This window comes from Nomascus leucogenys, chromosome X (assembly GCF_006542625.1).
Source record: "Nomascus leucogenys isolate Asia chromosome X, Asia_NLE_v1, whole genome shotgun sequence".
In the NCBI taxonomy this organism is placed as follows: Eukaryota; Metazoa; Chordata; class Mammalia; order Primates; family Hylobatidae; genus Nomascus; species Nomascus leucogenys.
Window position 1 is genome coordinate 97,585,084 of NC_044406.1, and position 21,846 is coordinate 97,606,929.

The 21,846-nt window shown below is 38.0% G+C and overlaps 1 protein-coding gene across 11 annotated transcripts in view; it reads left to right on the forward strand.

Annotated features, from left to right (window-relative positions):
* Positions 1-21,846, forward strand: part of PAK3 (p21 (RAC1) activated kinase 3) — a 287,576-nt gene that overhangs the window by 195,296 nt on the left and 70,434 nt on the right. For 6 of the 11 annotated variants that reach the window (XM_030806496.1, XM_030806495.1, XM_030806492.1 and 3 more), the window contains 4 exons: positions 4,204-4,304; positions 8,511-8,555; positions 9,728-9,881; positions 14,422-14,459. In XM_030806496.1, the coding sequence (XP_030662356.1) occupies positions 4,204-4,304; positions 8,511-8,555; positions 9,728-9,881; positions 14,422-14,459 (338 nt within the window). The remainder of the gene's footprint in view (positions 1-4,203; positions 4,305-8,510; positions 8,556-9,727; positions 9,882-14,421; positions 14,460-21,846) is intronic. The other 5 variants (XM_003262197.3, XM_030806499.1, XM_030806500.1 and 2 more) reach the window with 1 other exon arrangement.

Consider the following 21,846-nt stretch of genomic DNA (forward strand, 5'->3'; position numbering starts at 1 on the left):
CTCTGCAAATATCAACCCAGAGAGCTGACCAGGTTGAGCCTTAAGATAAATGACAAATGCTCACAGAATTTTGCAGGGTGACACAGACATTTTAGTGTATCTAAAAAACAAAACAAAAGAAAAACCGGTTCTCATCTAGGGTCTAGTTTATCACTAAACACTTACTGAAAGCTAGATCTCAAATCTTTTTTTGTTTTTTAATGCCACTGAGAAATAGTTTAACTGTTGAAAACTTTGGTTTTGGAGACAAAGTGGGGACCTAGATTCAAATCCTGGCTCTGATATTTGCCAGCTGTGTAACCCTGGGTATATGATTTAACCCCAATAAGTCCCACTTTTCTCATCTATAAAACAAGAACAAGACCTACTTCATATGACTGTTGTGGAGATTAAATGAGATAGCCCCAGATACTTGGCACGTGGTGAGTGTCCCATTCATGATAGCTATTAGGTGTGCAGGTACAAGCTAGTTGCTGGGGAATGTGAGAATAAATAAATTACACTCTTTACTGTCAAGTATCTCAAATTTTAGATAGAGAGGTAGATATGTAAAAAATAACAATCCTATGCTAACGGTACCAAGCTCAAAGTAGACACTGAGTAGCTCTACGGGAGCATGAAAGGACAGGCATTTAACTTTGTCTGCAGAGGGGAGATAGGAAAAGATTTGCCAAAGGAGAAAAAGCCCAAGAGTGAGTCTTTAAGAGTAAGGACTAATAGGAGTGATCCCCATAAATTTGGGGGAGAGGGTAAGAAGTAAGACTTTCCAGGCATAGGTATAGCATGGAGGTATGAGAAAGCCTGGTAATTTAGGGAGCATTGAATGTGTACAAGTAATGGGGCACATGGCAAGAATAGAGAGGTTGGAGTGGTAAACTTAGGAACATATCATGCAGGCCGTTGGATATCATGCTAAGAAACATGAACTTTTAACTTATGGGTAATAGGGAACAGCATTTAAGCATCTTAAAGGCAAGAATGTTACTCAGGAGGCTGAGGCAGGAGAATCGTTTGAACCTGGGAGGCGGAGTTTGCAGTGAGCCGAGATCATGCCACTGTACTCCAGCCTGGGCGACAGAGCGAGACTCCATCAAATAAACAAACAACAACAACAACACACACACACACACACACAAATGCAAGAATGTGATCTAGCCACAGAGTAGAGAAATGAATGGAAGTGGATAAAATTGGAGGCAGTGATGCTAAATGAGAAGTGATGATGCCTTGGACTAAGATAATTATTTGTGGGGATGAAGAGAAGAGGATGGATTCAAGACCAGTTTAGGAGATAGAATATACAAAACTTGATGATCAATTAGCATAGAAATAAAGAAGGAGTGAAAGACGACTCCCAGATTCTTGGTTTGGGCAGCTGGGCCGGTGCTGGATTACTCAGGAGCCAGAGCAAGCATTTGTATATGGCATCTAGTAAATCTGAAGTATCCGAAATGTGGAAACAGTTTAATTTTGAATATATAGCTTTAAAAAAGACTCATTCACCATAGGAGCATCAGAACTTTTGTGCTTCCTTAATTGTTTATGCCTTAGTATTGTTTTTATTTGAATTGCATATTGGAGAGGAGGATCATAATTTTTTTTTCATTGCTTAGAGCCGCCTAAAGGAGGAGGAGCCTAAGGCCTTGCTTCTTCTCTAATCTGCGTGGTTAGTGGTATCATTTCACTGTGATAGGGAACACCAGAAGAGGAGCAAACTTGGGCTTCCTGCCTTTGTTATGCTTAGCCCTGAGTGAAGAACATTGCATAGTTAGGTTGATAAGGCATTGGCAGTCTGGTGGCCTTCTAGGAAAACACCATTAAGCCAATTCTGCGTATAACTCAGCCCAAGTGGAGTGCTTAGTCAATTTGCTACAAATATTTTGCCAATACTAATAGAAAAGTTGGGAAAGTTTATTTGCTGACAAGAGGGGCCATGAATTCAAAATGATATAAGATTTGGAGGTACAGATTAAGGTAGGGGCTCTTAACTCGGAGTCCAGGAGAATTATGAACCTGTGAAAGTATATGTATATAGTACCTTTTTATGGGCAGAAGTTCCATAGCTTGCTTCAGATTTTTCAGAAGATTGACCCCAAAAAGCTTACCAAGAGCTAATTACTGTGAAGTGAATGAAACTGCTCCTTCAGAGTTCCTCACTTGCCTGGAACCCTTCCAAGGCCCTCGAGGGGCCCCAGTACATTTGTATTTGTAATTTTATAATGTCTTTTACTTAAAGGGAAACTTCTCTCAAATTACATAAAGTATTTGGTCCTCCAACATGTGGATCCACCCCTGCCAGCCACAGATTAGGGAATTACCTAACATGAGCTAGTATTTGGGAGTGGAGGCAATCCAATAGAGAAAGAAATGTAGAAGGCCAAAAACTGTACTAGCAAAGGCAAAAGCAATGACAATCAAAGAAAGAAAGGTCACTGAGAAAGGAGGAATGCCAGGCCACATTGTCAAGGAAGTAGAAAGAGAAGTAGCTAGCCATGGCCAGCATGGATGGGACATCATGAAAGAGAAAAAGTAAGAAAATGAATACAGGAGTGGCTAGGACACCTTCAATAGAGTGATGACACTGGAGTGCCTTTCTGAACAAGTAAAAAATGGTAGTTGAACAAGTATAAATGTTAGCTATAGTTCACAAACATGCAGGGAAAGTAGGAGTACCAACAGAAAACTCTAAACTTCACTGTTAGAATAATATTCATGAATAAAGTAGGCTCACTGTAAAAATGGAATCTGTACTAAGGGTAAGTTATATGGCATATATGTATTTTTTCAAAATGAGTCCTAAATGTGCTCCATGGCCAGATAAAGGCCTTGGGTGACTCTTGTTCCCCTGCTCCCAACCTTTCTTTCCTGATCCTGTATAGTTCCTCTCACTACTTCAGTTTTCATATTTCTGCCCCATATCTCTGTCCTGTGGCTGAAGATAAGGAACAGTGAGAGAGAGAGTGGAATGAGACAAGAAGCCATAAGAATAGCGTTTGAACATGAGAAGTTTTGAATTTAAAATTTATCATGGGTAACCCACGAAACCAATAATCCATATACAGTTGCGTGTTGTCTGTAATTCAGGCCAAGGCAACATCTATTTGAACCAGAATGTTCTAAATTGACCGCCCTGGCAATTCTGAAGTTGATTGGTTTTAACTGGGTAAACCTGGTTCATGCTGACATGCCCTGTATTAGGAGGGTGAGTACTATTTTTTTCAGTGTGAAATGCAGCCTCACCAGAGATACATGCTCAGATCTGCTCATAAGTGTGTTATGGAAGCTACTAGATGCCATTTTAGAGTGTTTCCACAGTGACTTCCTCCTGGGAACTATTTCCAGATAGACTATAGTTCTCAAATTAGTTTATTCAGTGATTATATCTTTATAGGCTTTTAAATTGTGAGCTACTGATACATTTATTTGTAATTATGTAACTTTGAAAAATCTGCTACTTGAAAAAGACAATGATTTTTGAATGGCTGATATGACAAAATACAATGGAAACATGGAAAAATAACTACAAACTAGAAAAACTAAACCAAGGAATGGCTTTAAGTTTTCTGAAAACTAAATAAAATTAATTCAGTAAAAAAAGCAGCAATTTGTAGCTTTTTACTAGCAAAGTGCTGGGTAGGAAATGATTGAAATATTTTTAATAATAAAAAAGATTTGTAACATAATTGATTTGCAGTGGTATTCTTGTTAATAGAAGAGTCTATTAAGATATGGTTAATAATATAAACATGTTAAATTAAATAAGTACCAACCACTTGATTATTAGCTATCGTTAACATAGAAACAATTCACAGTATCTTTATTGAAAGCTGAAGTGCTTTTCTATTCTTGACTTGTGTATGATGAATTTCTTCCTTAGTAAGTGGTATTTGATTCAACAAAGCCAGTTAAACACAATATCCCTAGATACCTCCTGGTTACACTGGTAAAAGGCATAAATCAGTTTGAATGAGAGATTTGTATCAAATGAGTTTTGGAAATTTTGAATTATTTGGATATGACATTTGTCATCACCCTCTTAGCTACTTCTGCAAATAATTGGAATTTCTGGAGTTAAGTGTTGTTAAAATTGTGTTGGAATCAATTGCCTTTCGACTTTGTAATTGTTTTGATGAACCTAATTGTACAACTTGTGGATGCCAAAACTATACCCCAAATAAATACATGTTAACATTTTGCCTTTAGCCAATAAGAAGAAGGAGAAAGAGCGCCCAGAGATCTCTCTTCCTTCAGACTTTGAGCATACGATTCATGTGGGGTTTGATGCAGTCACCGGGGAATTCACTGTGAGTAAGCTCCTTGTTTTGTTTTGTAAGCCACGAAAGAATTCTTTTGTGAAAATAGGTTTCAAGCAAGAATTGCCATGTCCCAAAATGTCAGACTTAATATTTTTGATGGTTCCAAATAAGATGGACATTGCCTAGGCAATCATAGATGGAAATAGAGGATGGCAACAGCAGAGGGACACTGCCTGAGCTTTTTCTTTATCAAGTGAACTGAATCAGATAATCATCTACTCACCTTGGCCAGTGAAAATAATTCATCTGAATAATTCAGGCTTTACATTAAAACCTAGAATACCCAGATCAGCTAACTACACTAACCAAGAATCTCTATGGAACGGACCTGGTTTTCCCTTTGATTTCAAGAACGTAGATTATTTTTACAATTTTTAGTAGGTACATTTTGTAGATATTCATAAAACCTTATATTTCAAGAAGAAATATTGATGGATATATCATGTATGTTCTAGTTGTTATGTGCATCTCTCTTCTCTCTCTCTAGATATCTCTCTCTAGAGATGTCATGCAATCCATAGTAAATACCAATAAGAATTCTCTGGATAGACCATAGCTATAGATCAAGCCTTTTGCTGAATATTTGTAGTGCTCAAATAGCACAAGATCTCAGATCTATGGAATCTTATACTTTTTTTTAAAAAAAGAACTAGTATCTCTTTTTTTTTTTTTTTAGTTCAATGAGAGAAAAGATATGGCTATGGCAAGAAATATGTCCCCAGGAAGGTCAACTACCTTTTCCCATACTATTGATGAACTCCATCAAAATGTACATTCTGAAATAAGGAGTAATTTTGAGGGCATTTCAAAAAAAATCTTTGATATAGCCATCACCATCAATTCCTGGGCTGTTAAACCAGAGAGAAATTTACATATTAACTAGTTGAGTTTTTTGTTTCATAACATAGTAGTGAATAGACTGTGTTATATGATTAAGTGGAAAAAAAGAAGGAACAAATTAATCTATGTGGAGAAGCAAACAATGTTGCTGAATTGACAGTGAAATTATCTTATTTTTTCAATTCTGGAAGTAAGTGATAGGAGAATGGAAATGGAAACAGTAAACACCTTGGCCTCATAAAGTGGTGTAAGCTGATTATTTCTGCGTTCTCAGTAACAAGCAGAGGAGAACGTTAAGAAATATTGACACATAAAGTGGAGATAGGTAAGATTTAACCAATTACATCATTAAAGTCAGAGACATTACTCAAATGGCTTTGAGTGTGAACCCAGTCTTTACTATATTTGCAGAATATTCGCTTAGCCACACTTAGATACTCCAACCTTGCTATTACGACTACCACCACCATCATCACCACCAGAAAAAAAGTAATTTGTATAACCTGAAAAACGTTCTATTTTTAAAAAATTATAAAAAGATTGTAACTATTTTTGCTGACACTTGAAACAAGAAAATCCCTTAAACTTTATAAAAGTTTTGCCTAATAACTCTTCCCTTTTTTGTTAATTTTTCCAGCTTTGACATTTTAATGTTCTCTGTGCTTTTCCTCATTTAAACTACTCTTGTGTTTTATTGTTGTCATTTACTATTTTTCTTTTCTTTTTTTCTCCCTTTTTGTTTTCTGATGTGAAAATTTTCTCATCCAGTTATCTCATGTGATATTCTAGTTGCTCTCCAATATTTTATTCTTTCCACTTTTCAGACTTACTTGTCATCTTATGATACAGTATCTCTATCTCTAGCTCTTTCATTTATCTTTCTGGATTCTGAATGGAAATGAAAGAAAGTAAATCACCACCATCTTGCTGACTGCAGCACCAGTCATCTTCATTTTGCTGTCAATTAGAACCCAAAGAACCCAAAGTGATGGACTATCTTTCCAATGATGAAAAACAGTTGGATACAACCAAACCATATGAAACAAATGCTCCTCTCCCTACTAAAAATATCCCCAATTTGAAATAAGATAGCTGTTTGGAAGTATTCCATTGTTACGAATCCATTGAATATATAGAAAGACATAGGCTAAATTTAGAAAATGGGAGTACTTTATAGTCATCCTGATGATCTTTTGTAACTACTTGTTCATACATTATTTTTAAAGATGCCAAATTCTACCCTTTTTGGTACTTTTTTAACCTGTGATTTACATTTACTATATTATTATGTTTATTAAATTTAAACATGCCAAATTATAAAAAGCTTTTAAGAAAGTCTTTTTATTGGTAGGGTTTAGAATTGGGTCCTAATTGTCATAGCACCACTAATTTACTGTGTGTTGGGGGGGGATCATATTAAGTTTGATTATCGTGGCTGTTGAGGTTGAATTTTGTGCAATTTGCTGAACTATCTAATCCAGTTGTCTTACAAGGGCTTGTTATTTTGAATATTTGGGCACTGATTTGCTGTGTTGCTTGGTGATTACTCTCTGGCTAATTGGCCCATATGACCTTGTATACCTGGTCATACACTTGGACCCTGAAGCTAAAAGTAGGTTGGGAGGTGAGATTTTTGGTATTCAATGATTACAAGTCCTCATCCTTTATATTGCCATTTTTGTCCCAAATACTTCAGAACTCCCCTTTCCAGACCTCTAGACCTGTGACGGTCGCTTCAAGTCAATCAGAGGGAAAAATGGTATGAGTGATATAAATTATCATTTCTTATGATAAGATAAATGCTTGGCCTGTTATATCATGCTGCCATTCTCCTGGGCTACACTGGACAACCCCCAGCTTGATGTACTTCTAGTTGGTATCCTATACACAGTCAGGCATTGATATGTGCTCCTGCTTCTGATGCTCAAACTCCTAGGTCTTCATTAGCTGTCTAACTTTTGGGATTAGTTCCTCAATGTGTCATAATGAGATGGCTTTATGACTATGTGCTTTGTGGCATACATTCAAATTTGAATGTCGGGTTTTATTGATAATTGGATTTGTCTCAACTTAGAAAAAAGAAATATCAGCAGTGTAGTCAAAATTATGTCAGCAGTGTAGTCATGTGGTAAGTATAGTTGTCTGGAGGATTTTCTGCTATTGACAGCATTTTTTCCTGCTGTCTAGTGATCATAAGACTATTTATCACAAAAGTTTAGAAGTGCCATGGGAATGCATAATAACTGCCAATATTCTAATGATTATGGTAATGATTATGCCAGTAACGTCTGCTCTAGTAGTTATGTGCAATGCATACCTCAATTTGTAACACTTAATAACTCCTTTGGCCATTACGGTATTAACCAAATGCTATTAATTGCACTTAGAATCATAACTGGGATCATGCATGGGCTCCTGAGTTCAAATTTTTGGCTTAAGGCTTTAGCATCTAGCCGCGTGAAAAATGCATGTAAAAGTGTCGTTTCACTGTGCTTGGAGTAACCCCAAATACCAGGAATCAAGGACATATATACAAAATCAAGCCAGTTGGGTCAAGCATGTTTCTGTAGCATTTGAGATACCTTTATTTAGGCAAAGCTGTTACCTTATATCTTGTCTTATTTTGTGGGAAGTGGGATTTTAGAACTGCAGCACTAAAATGGAAATTATGTATATATGGTTTGAAATGGAATTGTTTCCCTTTCCCTGGTTTAAATATCTAAGAAACTTAACATATAGAGTCTGGCTGGGTGGGAATGTTCTTTATCTAGCTTTCTCTAAGCCAGCCATGACTTCAGCTACAAAGTGCAAAAGAATCACATCAATGAGAATAAAATTCAGTGTTTCCATACAGCCATCCTTTGAATTTTAGCCACATACACACTTTTGAAACTAAAATTGGTTAACCAGAATTGGGAACTGAAATTTGTAAGTTTATCACATGGCCATTGGCTACCTGTGATCACCCAATTATAAAAACAACTTACAAATTATTGTCAAAGCTTTTCATGATGCCATCCTTCTTGCCTCCAAATTCATGTTTCTGCCTTTTAATAATTTCTACAATCATTTAATAATTCTTATTAATACATATTTATGGAGGAAGCATCTTGCCAAAAGTGGAATTATACATCCAAACTTTGGAACATTGTCGTTCTCTCTGTTCTCTTAAATCTGTTGTCCTGTAGCCTGTCCTGTCCCTGATTTAGTTAAAACCTCCCTATTTTCATAACCGCCCCACTTTAGAAGGGACTCCCCCCATTCAGACCCATTGGTTTCATCTCCTCCCACCTTCTAAGTTGTCCCACATTCTGTTTTAACTTTCTTTTCTTTCTTTATTTACGTCCATTACAGCCAGATCTCTATGGCTCACAGATGTGCCCAGGGAAGCTCCCAGAGGTGCGTCACAGGCCCAAAAGAAGCTTGCATCAAAGTGCTTCTTTGAGATGTCATAGCACTGCAGCAGCAGGTTCATGTGTGTGCAGTAGAGTTGTTGCTTGGCTTATCTCACTTTTTTTGTTGTCATTCCCAAACTCTGGAGGCCCACGTCACACATTGTTTTGCCGAGACTTCATAGGATAAAGCCACATAAATTGTGTCTGGATGCACTTCAGGAATAGTGTGTCTGTTTCTCTCTCCAAGTTGTTCTTGGAGGTTGGATAATTATGAAATTGGGACTTCTGTAGGCTGAACATGTAGGAAAGAATGTTGAATGCTCAATGCAAAGCTAACCTCTAATTTTTGCAATTCTCCTTGGTTAGATTTCCAAATACTCCCTCCTCTCTGCTCTAAATGCTTCAGATTATTATAAATTATCACAAGGCTTTGTCGTGGTTTTCATAGTCCCCAGGTTCTTTGTGGCCTATAAATGAAGTGAGGAGGAAGGGAGAGAGAGAGGAAAGGAGAAGGAGGGCATGCCCTGAAGAAAGCTGCAGGGGAAATGCCCAAAGCAGCATTAATGTTACTGTTTAGCATCTCAGTGGTTCTTGCTCCTCCACAATTCTATTTTTGTCTCCTACCAACCTGCCTTTATAGTAAAGCTCTAGACCCCAAAAATTACATTTTGTAATCACAAAGTATAACCTGACCAAGGGTGATCCTTTCCTTTTATTCTAAAATATATTCTGATTACAACATGACCAGAAACAGCTTATGTTATTCCAGTCATAAAATCCATTGATCTGCACTTTACTATGCTGTGCACAAATTTAGAGAAGTCTTGCTATGTCTGCCCTGAGTCGCCAGAAAAAAAATAAGCTAAGCCGTAAACATCATTTCATGGATGAGCAGAGTCAATATGGAGGTGATTTTCATGCGCTTTTTTTTTCTATCACAGTCATACTCCCACCCACCCTTTTTAAGTTGGATCCTAGTTTTACCTATGTGTTTTAATTAGAGAAGAGAATGATTGCATTATTAAGTTACTAACTTTAAATCTAGAATGTAACTTCAGTTTCCCAAGTGTAATCCTACAGGTAGCATGGGCTTCTTGGTGAAGAACTTTACTGGAACATAAAAATGCTGCTGCAGAATGTTCTGAGCTACCATTCTTTCCCTTTGGTTGTCCACAGGGAATTCCTGAGCAATGGGCACGATTACTCCAAACCTCCAACATAACAAAATTGGAACAGAAGAAGAACCCACAAGCTGTTCTAGATGTTCTCAAATTCTATGATTCCAAAGAAACAGTCAACAACCAGAAATACATGAGCTTTACATCAGGAGGTAAGAGGAAGTCTGTGATATCAAAGATGAAGAAGTAATTTCAATTTCAGAGTGTCATGTTGAGAACAAAATGTCTGTGGGACATTTGAAGTCGGTTCTAGTACCTTCTCCAAATGACATCAACATAAGGAAACCAAAAAATGAGTTGGAATTTGAGGTTGATGTTAAGTTATATAACTCAAGTATGTTTAGAATCAAAATAAAGTAATTATTTAGTGAAGTAGTAGTTGTGAGCTTGAATTGGTAGTCACAATTGTTGTATCTTTACTGTAATAAAGACACTCAGTCACTTACCGGGCTTTGTTATATGTTCATGAAGTAAGAGTTGTATGCATGAAACCATGCTCTCTGGAAATTTATTTTGTCCCTTAGATTCATTGATTTACACCGTGATGACACAGCACACTTTTTTTGGTGTCAGGTTATTTTGATAAGACCTCCAAATCAGACTGAAAAGAGAAAACTATGTCTGACTATTTTTAGAAACTGAAATATCCATGTTACTGCCAAATCTTGACCTTATTCGCTAGTGTGTAGATTTAGTCTTTTGTTGGAGCTTTGATGTTCAAATTTGCACTGTAAGCAACCGTATTAGTCCATTTTCATGCTGCTGGTAAAGACATGTCCAAGACTGGGAAGAAAAAGAGGTTTAATTGGACTTACGGTTCCACATGGCTGGTGAGGCCTCAGAATCATGGTGGGAAGTGAAAAGCACTTCTTACATGACAGCAGCAAGATAATATGTGAAGGAAAAAAGTGGAGAACCCCGATAAAACCATCAGATCTCATGAGACTTATTCATTATCATGAGAATAGCATGGGAAAGACTAGCCCCCATGATTCAATTACCCACCCCTGGGTCCCTCCCACAACATGTTGGAATTCCGGGATATACAATTCAAATTGGTATTTGGGTGGGGACACAGCCAAACCATGTCATTCTGCCCCCAGCCCCTCCAAATCTCATGCCCTCACATTTCAGAACCAATCATGCCTTCCCAACAGTCCCCCAAAGTCTTAACTCATTTCAGCATTAACTCAAAAGTCCACAGTCCAAAGTCTCATCTTAGACAAAGCAAGTCCCTTTTGCCTACGAGCCTGTAAAATCAAAAGTAAGCTAGTTACTTCCTAGATACAATAGGGGTACAGGCATTTGTTGAATACAGCTATTCCAAATGGGAGAAATTCGCCAAAACAAAGGGATTACAGGGCCCATGCAAGTCCAAAATCCAGTGGGGCAGTCAAATCTTAAAGCTCCAAAATGATCTCCTTTGACTCCAGGTCTCACATCTAGGTCATGCTGATGTAAGAGGTGGGTTCCCACAGTCTTGGGCAGCTCTACCCCTGTGACTTTGCAGGATCCAGCCTCCCTCCCGGCTGCTTTCACAGGCTGCTGTTGAGTGTCTGTGGCTTTTCCAGGTGCAAGGTGCAAGCTGTCAGTGGATCTACCATTCTGGGGTCTGGAGGACGGTGGCCCTCTTCTCACAGCTCCACTAGGCAGTGCCCTAGTAGGGACTCTGTGTGTGGGCTCTGAACCCACATTTCCCTTCTGCACTGCCCTAGCAGAGGTTCTCCATGAGGGCCCCACCCCTGCAGCAAGCTTTTGCCTGAGCATCCAGGCATTTCCATACATCTTCTGAAATCTAGGTGTATGTTCCCAAACCTCAATTCTTGACTTCTGTGCACATGCAGGCTCAACACCACGTGGAAGCTGCCAAGGCTTGGGGATTCCACCCTCTGAAGTCACAGCCCAAGCTGTATGTTGGCCCTTTTCAGATAAAGCTGGATTAGCTGGGACACAGGGCACCAAGCCCCTAAGCTGCACACAGCATGGGGACCCTGGAGCTGGCCCACAAAACCACTTTTTCCTCCTGGGCCTATGGGCCTGTGATGGGAGGGGCTGCTGTGAAGTTCTCTGACATGGCCTGGAGACATTTCCCCCATGGTCTTGGGGATGAACATTAGGCTCCTTGCTACTTATGCAAATTTCTGCAGCCAGCTTGAATTTCTCCCAAGAACATGAGTTTTTATTTTCTATCACATAGTCAGACTGCACATTTTCCAAACTTTTATGCTCTGTTTCCCTTATAAAACTGAATGCCTTTAACAGCACCCAAGTTACTTCTTGAATGCTTTGCTGCGTAGAAATTTCTTCCACCAGATACCCTAAAACATCTCTCTCAAGTTCAAAGTTCTACACATCTCTAGGGCAAGGGCAAAATGCCACCAGTGTCTTTGCTAAAACATAACAAGAGTCACCTTTGCTCCAGTTTCCAAAAGTTCCTCATCTCCATCTGAGACTACCTCAGCTTGAATTTTATTGTCCTTATTGCTATCAGCATTTTGGACAAAGTCATTCAACAAGCCTCTATGAAGTTCCAAAGTTCCCCACATTTTTCTGTCTTCTTCTGAGCCCTTTCAAACTGTTCCAATCTCTGCCTGTTACCCAGTTCCAAAGTCTCTTCCACATTATTGGGTATCTTTTTAGCAACACCCCACTCTACTGGTACCAATTTACTGTATTAGTCCATTTTCATGCTGCTGATAAAGACATACCTAAGACTGGGAATAAAAAGAGGTTTAATTGGACTTATAGTTCCACATGGCTGGGGAGGCCTCAGAATCATGGTGGGAGGCAAAAGGCATTTCTTACATCGCAGCAGCAACAGAAACGAGAAAGAATCAAAAGCAGAAACCTGTGACAAACCCATCAGATCTTGTGAGACTTATTCACTATCACGAGAACAGCATGGGAAAGACTGGCCACTATAATTCGATTACCTCCCACTGGGTCCCTCCAACAACACATGGGAATTCTGGGAGATATAATTCAAGTTCAGATTTGGGTGGGGACACAGGCAAACCATATCAGCAACAGAAATATATATACCAAATAATACTTTCACATTTTGAGATAGATGATTTGAGTTCTCTCTCTGCAATAATTTATTAACTTATTAACATCTAAAGAATGAAGGGAGTATTATCATTAGTACTACAGCTATAAAGAGCCCTCACCTCTTTGCACTGGATTTAGTATAAGCAGGCTTTAAGTTTCTTTGAGAATGATCCAAGGATACCCTTGGAAGGGGAAGAGTGTCTGATTTGGCCATATCAAATATCAAAGCTCAAACTGCTAAATTGGACTTTTTTTTTTAAATGAGAAGATTGCTTAACTGCTGTTATCCAATGTTGAAAACCTAAAAAGAAAGCCATCAAGGAAAACTTTTTACTATATTTAAGCTTCCACATAGAATAAAATATCTAAGAGATCCTGGTGACATATCAAAAAATGTTTCATGTGAGAAAATCAAGAGCTGTGCTCCAAGTTAGAACCATAGGCAACCAGAACTGAAAATGTATTCAAGAAATCATTTCACTGTAACCATGAATACACTTTAGAGTATCAGAGTTTGTTCTTTACTCCAAATAGCCATTGCTGTTTAACACTGAGTTTTATATGCCAAATTTCTCTCAACTTACAAAGATGAAATCCTGACAACTATATTAAAACTCAACTGTACAGTTGTACTGTACTGAGCTGAGTGTACCTCATCATAGGTTTTCTGAATGCTCTGGTATTGGGACTGACTAATTGAGTAATAGGAGAAGAATGGAGATAGCACAGGAAGGTGGAAAGAAGGAATGGAAAGGAAGTAGGGAGAGAAGAAAGTGGGAAAAATCCTAGATGTAGAGTAGTTCTCCACTTACCCATGTGGAATATATTGTAAGACCTCCAATGGATGCCTGGAACCATGGATAGTACTGAACCTTATGTATACCATGTTTTTTTTCTATACCTACTTGCCTATGATAAAGTTATAAATTAGGCACAGTAAGAGATAAACAACAATAACCAATAATAAAATAGAACAATTATAACAATATGCCAGCATCACTACTTTTGCTCTTTGGGGCCATTTTGAAGTAAAATAAGGGGTACATGACTACAAGCACTGTGATAGCTCCATGGTTGTTCTGATAACCAAACTGGCTATTAAGTGACTAATAGGCTGGTAGTGTAAACAGGGTAGGTACACTGGACAAAAGGAAGATTCACATTTCAGGTGGAATAGAGCAGGACTGCGTGAGATTTTATCATACTCAGAATGGCATGCAGTTTGAAACTCATGAATTGGTTATTTCTGCAATTTTTGATGTAATGTTTTTGAACCACAGTTGACCACAGGTAGCTGAAACCACAAAAAGTGAAACTTCAGATAAGGGGGACCACTATAGATGTACAGAATCATACCAGTTAAGAGTAGGTAATCTTGTCATTCTTCCATATAAATAAGATTCACTGGAGGCATTCATTAATATCTGTAAAATGAGCTGGTGAGAATATGGTGAGGATGTAATGGTGTGAGCTATTTTAAGAAAAGCTATGTCATTAGTCATAATATCTAGTTAATACTAAATTGGAGCATTTCCTTCTAGTTGAAATCATGCAGTTTTTTAATTTTTCTTTTTCTAGTGTGGTCTCTGAATGAAACAGTCTTTATGAAACAAAAGTGACCTCTCTATTCTCACTTTGCAGATAAAAGTGCACATGGATACATAGCAGCCCATCCTTCGGTAAGTGAAAAATTGAAAACTGTTTCACATGATTGGTGTTTCCAAAGATTCAAGAGAATATAACTGCACACATCCAGTTTTTAGATATAGAGTCTTTTAAAAACAATTTTAAGGTATAATTCAGTTAAATAAAATTCACCTATTTTCAGGTAAACAGTTCAATGAGTTTTGGTAAATGTATATACCTGTGCTACCATCACCACAGTTGAGTTTTAGAACAAGTCCATCACCCCAGTAAAATCCTTCATACCTGCTTACAGTTAACTTCACCCACCCCACCCTAGTCACAGGCAAGAACTAATATGGATTCTGCCTTTATGGATTTGGCTTTCTGGACATTTCATGTAAATGAAATAATACAGCATGTGACTTTTGGGGATTGGCTTTTTTAACTCAGTTTATTTCTTTTAAGATTAATCCAAGTTGTTGTGTATATCAATAATTTGTGTTCCTTTTTATCTCTGAGTATTCCATGGTATGATTGTACCACTGTTTGTTTAACCATTCAAACATTGAAGGCTCTCTAGAAAATTTTCAGTTGCTAGCTATTACAGATAAAGCTACTAGGAACATTCTTGTACAGGGTTTTTATGTGGACAGTGTTTCTGTTTCTCTTACATGTAGAACTTCGAGAATAATAATTACGTTAATAGAAATTTCTCTGAACACCTACAGTGTACACTTATAATATAAACTGTAAGATAATTTAATTTTATAGGTACTTAAATCTTTCCTACAGCCCAGTTAAGTAAGTCTTACCATTGTCCCCATTTTACAGATGAGAAAACTGAGGTTTGGAGAAATTAAATAGCTTCTCTAAGGTTATAACAGTATACGTCTTGTATGTCACTTGTTCCAACAAACTGAGGTACAGGGAGGGAAGTGACTTTGTCCAAAGTCACATAGATAATTTTTATCAGAGAAGTGACTAGAAAATAAGTAACCTAGTTGTTGAAAGTGCTATAGTATCTGAAAGAGTATTTGTACACATTAGACAGAAAATGATCTCAGATAAGGCTTCCCTTTCTGTGATTTTCATTTTGATATTCTGATAGAAATCACTTCCTGCCTCATTTGCCTTTTTAGGGGTGAAATAATTTGTATTACTGAAAGTCTCCTAACCATTTATTCAAACAGTCATGGATGGCCAAGCTGATTCTTCTTCCTTTTATAGCAGACCAATGCCTTTTATAGTGGACGGATGTCTGCTTGACATCACCCTGGGTAGCCAGTATGACACCAGTAGATCTTCTTTAGTTGTAAAGAGTAAAGATTCTGAAATATTATGTCAGTTTCTCAAAAATTAAAAATGGTATTAACCATATGATCTAGCTATTCCACTTCTGGGTATATACCCATAATTGAATGCAGGGTCTCCAAGAGATATTTATACACCCACGTTCATTGCAGCAATATTCACAGTAGGCAAATGGAGGAAGCAACCCAAGTGTCCATCAACAGATGAAGGGGTAAACAAAAGATGGTATGTATAAACAGTGGAATATTATTAAGCCTTAAAAAGAAGACAATTCTGACACATGTTACAACATGGATGAACCAGGAGAACATTATGCTAAGTGAAGTAAGCCAGTCTCAAAAGGGTATATACTGTATGAGTCCACATATATGAGGTACCTAGAGGAGTCAAATTCATAGAGACAGAAAGTAGAATACTAGTTGCCAGGAGCTGGGAGCAGGGGGAGTGGGGAGTTGTTTAATGGGTACAGAGTTTCAGTTTTACAGGATGAAAACAGTTATGGAAATGAATGGCTTTGATGATTATACAACAATATCCTCAACAGTACTGAAATGTATACCTAAAAATGGTTAAGATGGTAAATTTTATGTTATATATATTTTACTACAATTAAAAATAAAATGAAAAAAGAAAGAGTGAAGGCTCTGGATGTAGGTATTTAATCTGATTTCCCCATTTACTAAGTATGTGACTTTGGGAAAGTAGCTTAGCTTCTCTGAGCTTCTTTCCTCAGCTTTAAGAGGGAATAAAAATAGTACTTACCTCCTATGTCTTGTGTGAACATTAAATGTGATAATGTATATAAAGTACTTAGTATAGTACCTAGCACATAATATATATTTATTAAATGTAAACTGCTATTAATTTTACGTAACAACAAGAGGAAAAACTCACTCTCTTCACACATGAAGCTTCTACTTGTGCTTTGCTCAGATTCCCCAAAACAGAACATAATATGGCCCTCTCATCTGACTGGCCATTTCCTTTTCCTCCTTCTTTGCCATGACAGCTTTCTGGGCCACACTGAAAACAACATGTGAAGGGAGGTAATAGGAAAATGGGAAGGACAAAAATGACAACCTTCGACGATCAACACATACTTTACCTCCTTTGATTTCATTAATATCATGCTTGTGCAATCTTGACTGGGTATTCTGGCAAAAAAAAACAGTTATTTTTTTTTAGGTTGGTCAGTTACTTGAAACACCAACTTGCTAGGATAGCCTGTGTATTGGTTTTTGTTTTCTCCTAAGATATTAACTGTTTCTTTTGAGATTGGTTCTATTGGTTTTGCTTGTAGAATTAAAACGAAGTCTATGTTATGGCTAAAATATTCCATTAAGTTAGAAAAAAATGATGATCTCACTGTCTGGAGATAAAACAAATAGATATTTACCTATTTAATTTATATTTACCAACTGCCTCCTTATAAGCTCTAGGAAGTTTGGATATCAGGCTGGTAGGGGAAGGTAAACATGGACATAAATAAGTACAATACAATATGGATAGTGGCCGAGTATAGTGGCTCATGCCTGTAATCCCAGCACTGTGGGAGGTCGAGGTGGGCAGATTGCTTGAGCCTAGGAGTTCAAGACCAAACTGGGTAACATGGTGAAACCCTGTCTCTACAAATAATGCAAAAACTAGCTGGGCATGGTGTGCACACCTGTAGTCCCAACTACTTTGGAGGCTGAGGTGGGAGGATCACTTGAGCCCTGGAGGTGGAGGCTGCAGTGAGGCGTGATTGTGTCACTGGACTCTAGCCTGGGTGACAGAGCAAAACCCTGTCTCAAAAAAAAAAACAAAAAAAAAAAAACAAATGGATAGTATTACATATCATAAAATATGTCAACATGCTATGAGATTTCAGAGAAAGTAGATTGCTTTTAGCTGGGGAGGGAAAGGGAAGCAGGCCTTGTCTCCAAGGGCTGAAGCTCAGTGTCTGGTACCAAATAGATACTTGGTATGTATTTGTTGAATGTTAAGTTAGAAAATGATTCATATAAAAGTGGGCATTTGAGCTAGATCTTAAAGGTCAGATGAGATTTCGATCTGTGAAGATGGGAAGGGCATTTTAAGTAAAAAGAAAAGCATAAGAAAGGGTGTGTTGGTGAGTAGAGCAAGGAAACAAGGAATATGGGGTTGAATGAAGACTGAGATGCAAGAAAGGGAATCAGGAAATAAGTCTTGAAGGTTAAGGCGGAACCAAATAATACAGGCCCCTAAATGGTATTCCAAGGAATCTGGCTTTCCAGTATTCAGTGGGAAGCTTTTGAAGTGTTTTGGAGCAGGAGAGTTAAGTGATTAACACTTACACCTTGGGAAGAGTAATCTGACAGCAAATGTCCAGAATGAATTAAGTACAAATGGTGAGACTGGATGAAGGGAGACTAGTAGGGAGAATATTGCAAGCATCCAGGTAATCAGAGCCAGAAATGAGGTAGTAACAGTAGGAATGGGGAGATTGCATTCAATTTCTAGAGGTATTTAGATTATTAATTGAATGTTGGAGGAAAGGGTGAGGTCAAAGATGAACGCAGGCTTAAACTGATAGGTGATGGGTAAAAAGATAATGATGCTGTCTTTCAGGAGAAGCCGATTTCTGTGGGAAGATGCTGAGTTCCTTATTGGACAGTTTGAGTTTGAAGGGCTGACAGGACTTTCAGGTGAAGATAATGGATTGACTGCTTGATGAAGGCTAGGTTTCTATTGATTGAATGAACTGAATTGGACCCCGACATTCTATTTGAATCACTTCAGTGGGACTCAGTTCCTTAGGAATGGATAACTGCACCTTGTGTTTTCCTTATAGTTCTAGAGGAGAGTGTGCTTCACAATGTGTATGTCTTTTTGCATCATAAAAACTCCCAGTAGATCTGGCTGTGTACAAAATCTGATTTAATGGGTCTGACAACCCCTTGTAGACATAGCCTGAACTGATTACAAGTTTTGCATCCTTTAGTAGCCTGGGTGAGAATGAAAACAGAAGCAATGTTGTATTCTCTAAGTGTTTTAAACTCATGATTCTGTAATTAATATTGAACTCAGGGATGGATCTCATAGTCATATAACACCTGCTTTACTGCTTATTTGTGGTAGCTTCTTTGATATTAGTGTATTCAATTGCAAATACTGTTCAAGTCTCTACTCTTTGAGGCTAATTTTAAAATTTCATATTTTTATCGTACTGTTGAAAATAAAATGACATATTTAGAATCCTAAGTTAGTATTCCAAGTGGAAGGTAACAGCAATAATATGTCATTATTGTATTGTCATATTGAATGTGCCATTATCTGTGCTTAGAGCAACTGGGTATGCAGTTGACAGATTGTTCTTTTGTGATTTGCAGTACTGGTTAATTTTTTTAAAATATAGTTTAAGTAATTCTTTTACTTCAGTGTGCATCAGAATTTCCTGGGGATTCTGTTAAATTGCAGATTCCAGGGCTTCACTCCCAGAGTAGATCTGGAGTAGAAACCTAAAATCTACATTCTAAACAATTACCAAAAGTGGCCCCCAAACAACATTTTATATTATCTAAAGCCTCTAAGTTCCTTACTTCTAAGTTCTTTGATCTTTAAAAATTAAGCTCAGAGAAAAGGGAATTTCCTAAGGTAGCTACTCTAGCTGGTATATTCTCTAGAGCAACGTACAGAACTTGGAGTTCATGGATGGGCTTCAGATCTATGAACTGTTGAAGTTATATGTAAAAGCATGTGTCTACCTGTATTTTTCCAGGGAGATAGACCAAACCCTAAGAGTCCGGGACCCAACTCAGGTTAAGAACTACATTCCCAACCAGGCGCGGTGGCTCACATCTGTAATCCTGGCACTTTGGGAGGCCGAGGCAGGTGGATCACCTGAGGTCAGGAGTTCGAGACCGGCCTGACCAACGTGGAGAAACCCCATCTCTACTAAAATAAAATTAGCCGGGCATGGTGGCGCATGCCTGTAATCCCAGCTACTCGGGAGGCTGAGGCAGGAGAATCGCTTGAACCCAGGATGTGGAGGTTGCGGTGAACAGAGATTGTGCCATTGCACTCCAGCCTGGGCAACAATGGTGAAACTCCATCTCAAAAAAGAAAAAAAAAGAACTACATTCCCTGCCCCAATGTCTGGCAAAATTAGAGTGTCAAAAATATCTAATTTGATAAGACAAAAATATTCCTTACTTGTTATCCATCTATCTATATTTCTGTAAGTTTAGAAGTTTTAGATACAGTAATTCTCAGCCTGGAATGAAGAGTATGGAAACATTGCACTATTGACTCCAAAAATGATCACCAGGAAAACCTCTAAGTAAAGCTATGTTTATTAAACTTAGAGTGACATAAAAGCATTACTTTGATAAAGTCTTAGTGTCTTTTTTTTTTATCATTATACTTTAGGTTTTAGGGTACATATGCACAATGTGCAGGTTTGTTACATATGTATCCATGTGCCGTGTTGTTTTGCTGCACCCATTAACTCGTCATTTAGCATTAGGTATATCTCCTAATGCTGTCCCTCCCCCCTCCCCCCACCCCACAACAGTCCCCGGAGTGTGATGTTCCCCCTCCTGTGTCCATGAGTTCTCATTGTTCAATTCCCACCTATGAGTGAGAACATGCAGTGTTTGGTTTTTTGTCCTTGCGATAGTTTACTGAGAATGATGTTTTCCAGTTTCATCCATGTCCCTACAAAGGACATGAACTCATCATTTTTTATGGCTGCATAGTATTGCATGGTGTATATGTGCCACATTTTCTTAATCCAGTCTATCGTTGTTGGACATTTGGGTTGGTTCCAACTCTTTGCTATTGTGAATAGTGCCACAATAAACATACGTGTGCATGTGTCTTTATAGCAGCATGATTTATAGTCCTTTGGGTATATACCCAGTAATGGGATGGCTGGGTCAAATGGTATTTCTAGTTCTAGATCCCTGAGGAATCGCCACACTGACTTCCACAATGGTTGAACTAGTTTGCAGTCCCACCAACAGTGTAAAAGTGTTCCTATTTCTCCACATCCTCTCCAGCACCTGTTGTTTCCTGACTTTTTAATTATGTCCACTCTAACTGGTGTGAGATGGTATCTCACTGTGGTTTTGATTTGCATTTCTCTGATGGCCAGTGATGATGAGCATTTTTTCATGTGTTTTTTGGCTGCATAAATGTCTTCTTTTGAGAAGTGTCTGTTCATGTCCTTTGCCCACTTTTTGATGGGGTTGTTTGTTTTTTTCTTGTAAATTTGTTTGAGTTCATTGTAGATTCTGGATATTAGCCCTTTGTCAGATGAGTAGGTTGCCAAAATTTTCTCCCATTCTGTACGTTGCCTATTCACTCTGATGGTAGTTTCTTTTGCTGTGCGGAAGCTCTTTAGTTTAATTAGATCCCGTTTGTCAATTTTGGCTTTTGTTGGCATGGCTTTTGGTGTTTTAGACATGAAGTCCTTGCCCACGCCTATGTCCTGAATGGTATTACCTAGGTTTTCTTGTACGATTTTAATGGTTTTAGGTCTAACATTTAAGTCTTTAATCCATCTTGAATTAATTTTTGTATAAGGTGTAAGGAAGGGATCCAGTTTCAGCTTTCTACATATGGCTAGCCAGTTTTCCCAGCACCATTTATTAAATAGGGAATCCTTTCCCCATTTCTTGTTTTTGTCAGGTTTGTCAAAGATCAGATAGTTGTAGATATGTGGCATCATTTCTGAGGGCTCTGTTCTGTTCCATTGATCTATGTCTCTGTTGTGGTACCAGTACCATGCTGTTTTGGTTACTGTAGCCTTGTAGTATAGTTTGAAGTCAGGTAGTGTGATGCCTCCAGCTTTGTTCTTTTGGCTTAGGATCTTAAGAAGGGGATGTCAGGAGGGAATATTTATAGGGTTTTAGGGCTTAGACTGTTTGATTTTAAAGCAGGTCTTGCAAGATGAGGAATGGGTTAAGATTATGCAGTGTTTATGATAACATAACTTTGTATTGGTGAATATAGCAAAGGAAGGGGCTTGAAGCAAGTCTTAGTGAGCAAGCTGTTAGTCTCAATGAGCAAACTAGTTGGTTCACGGTATCTTCTAGAAACAAGTATTTCCTAAAGTAAGAAGCTATGTTATTTTTGCTTATTCTCACTATTGTTTAACATAAGAAC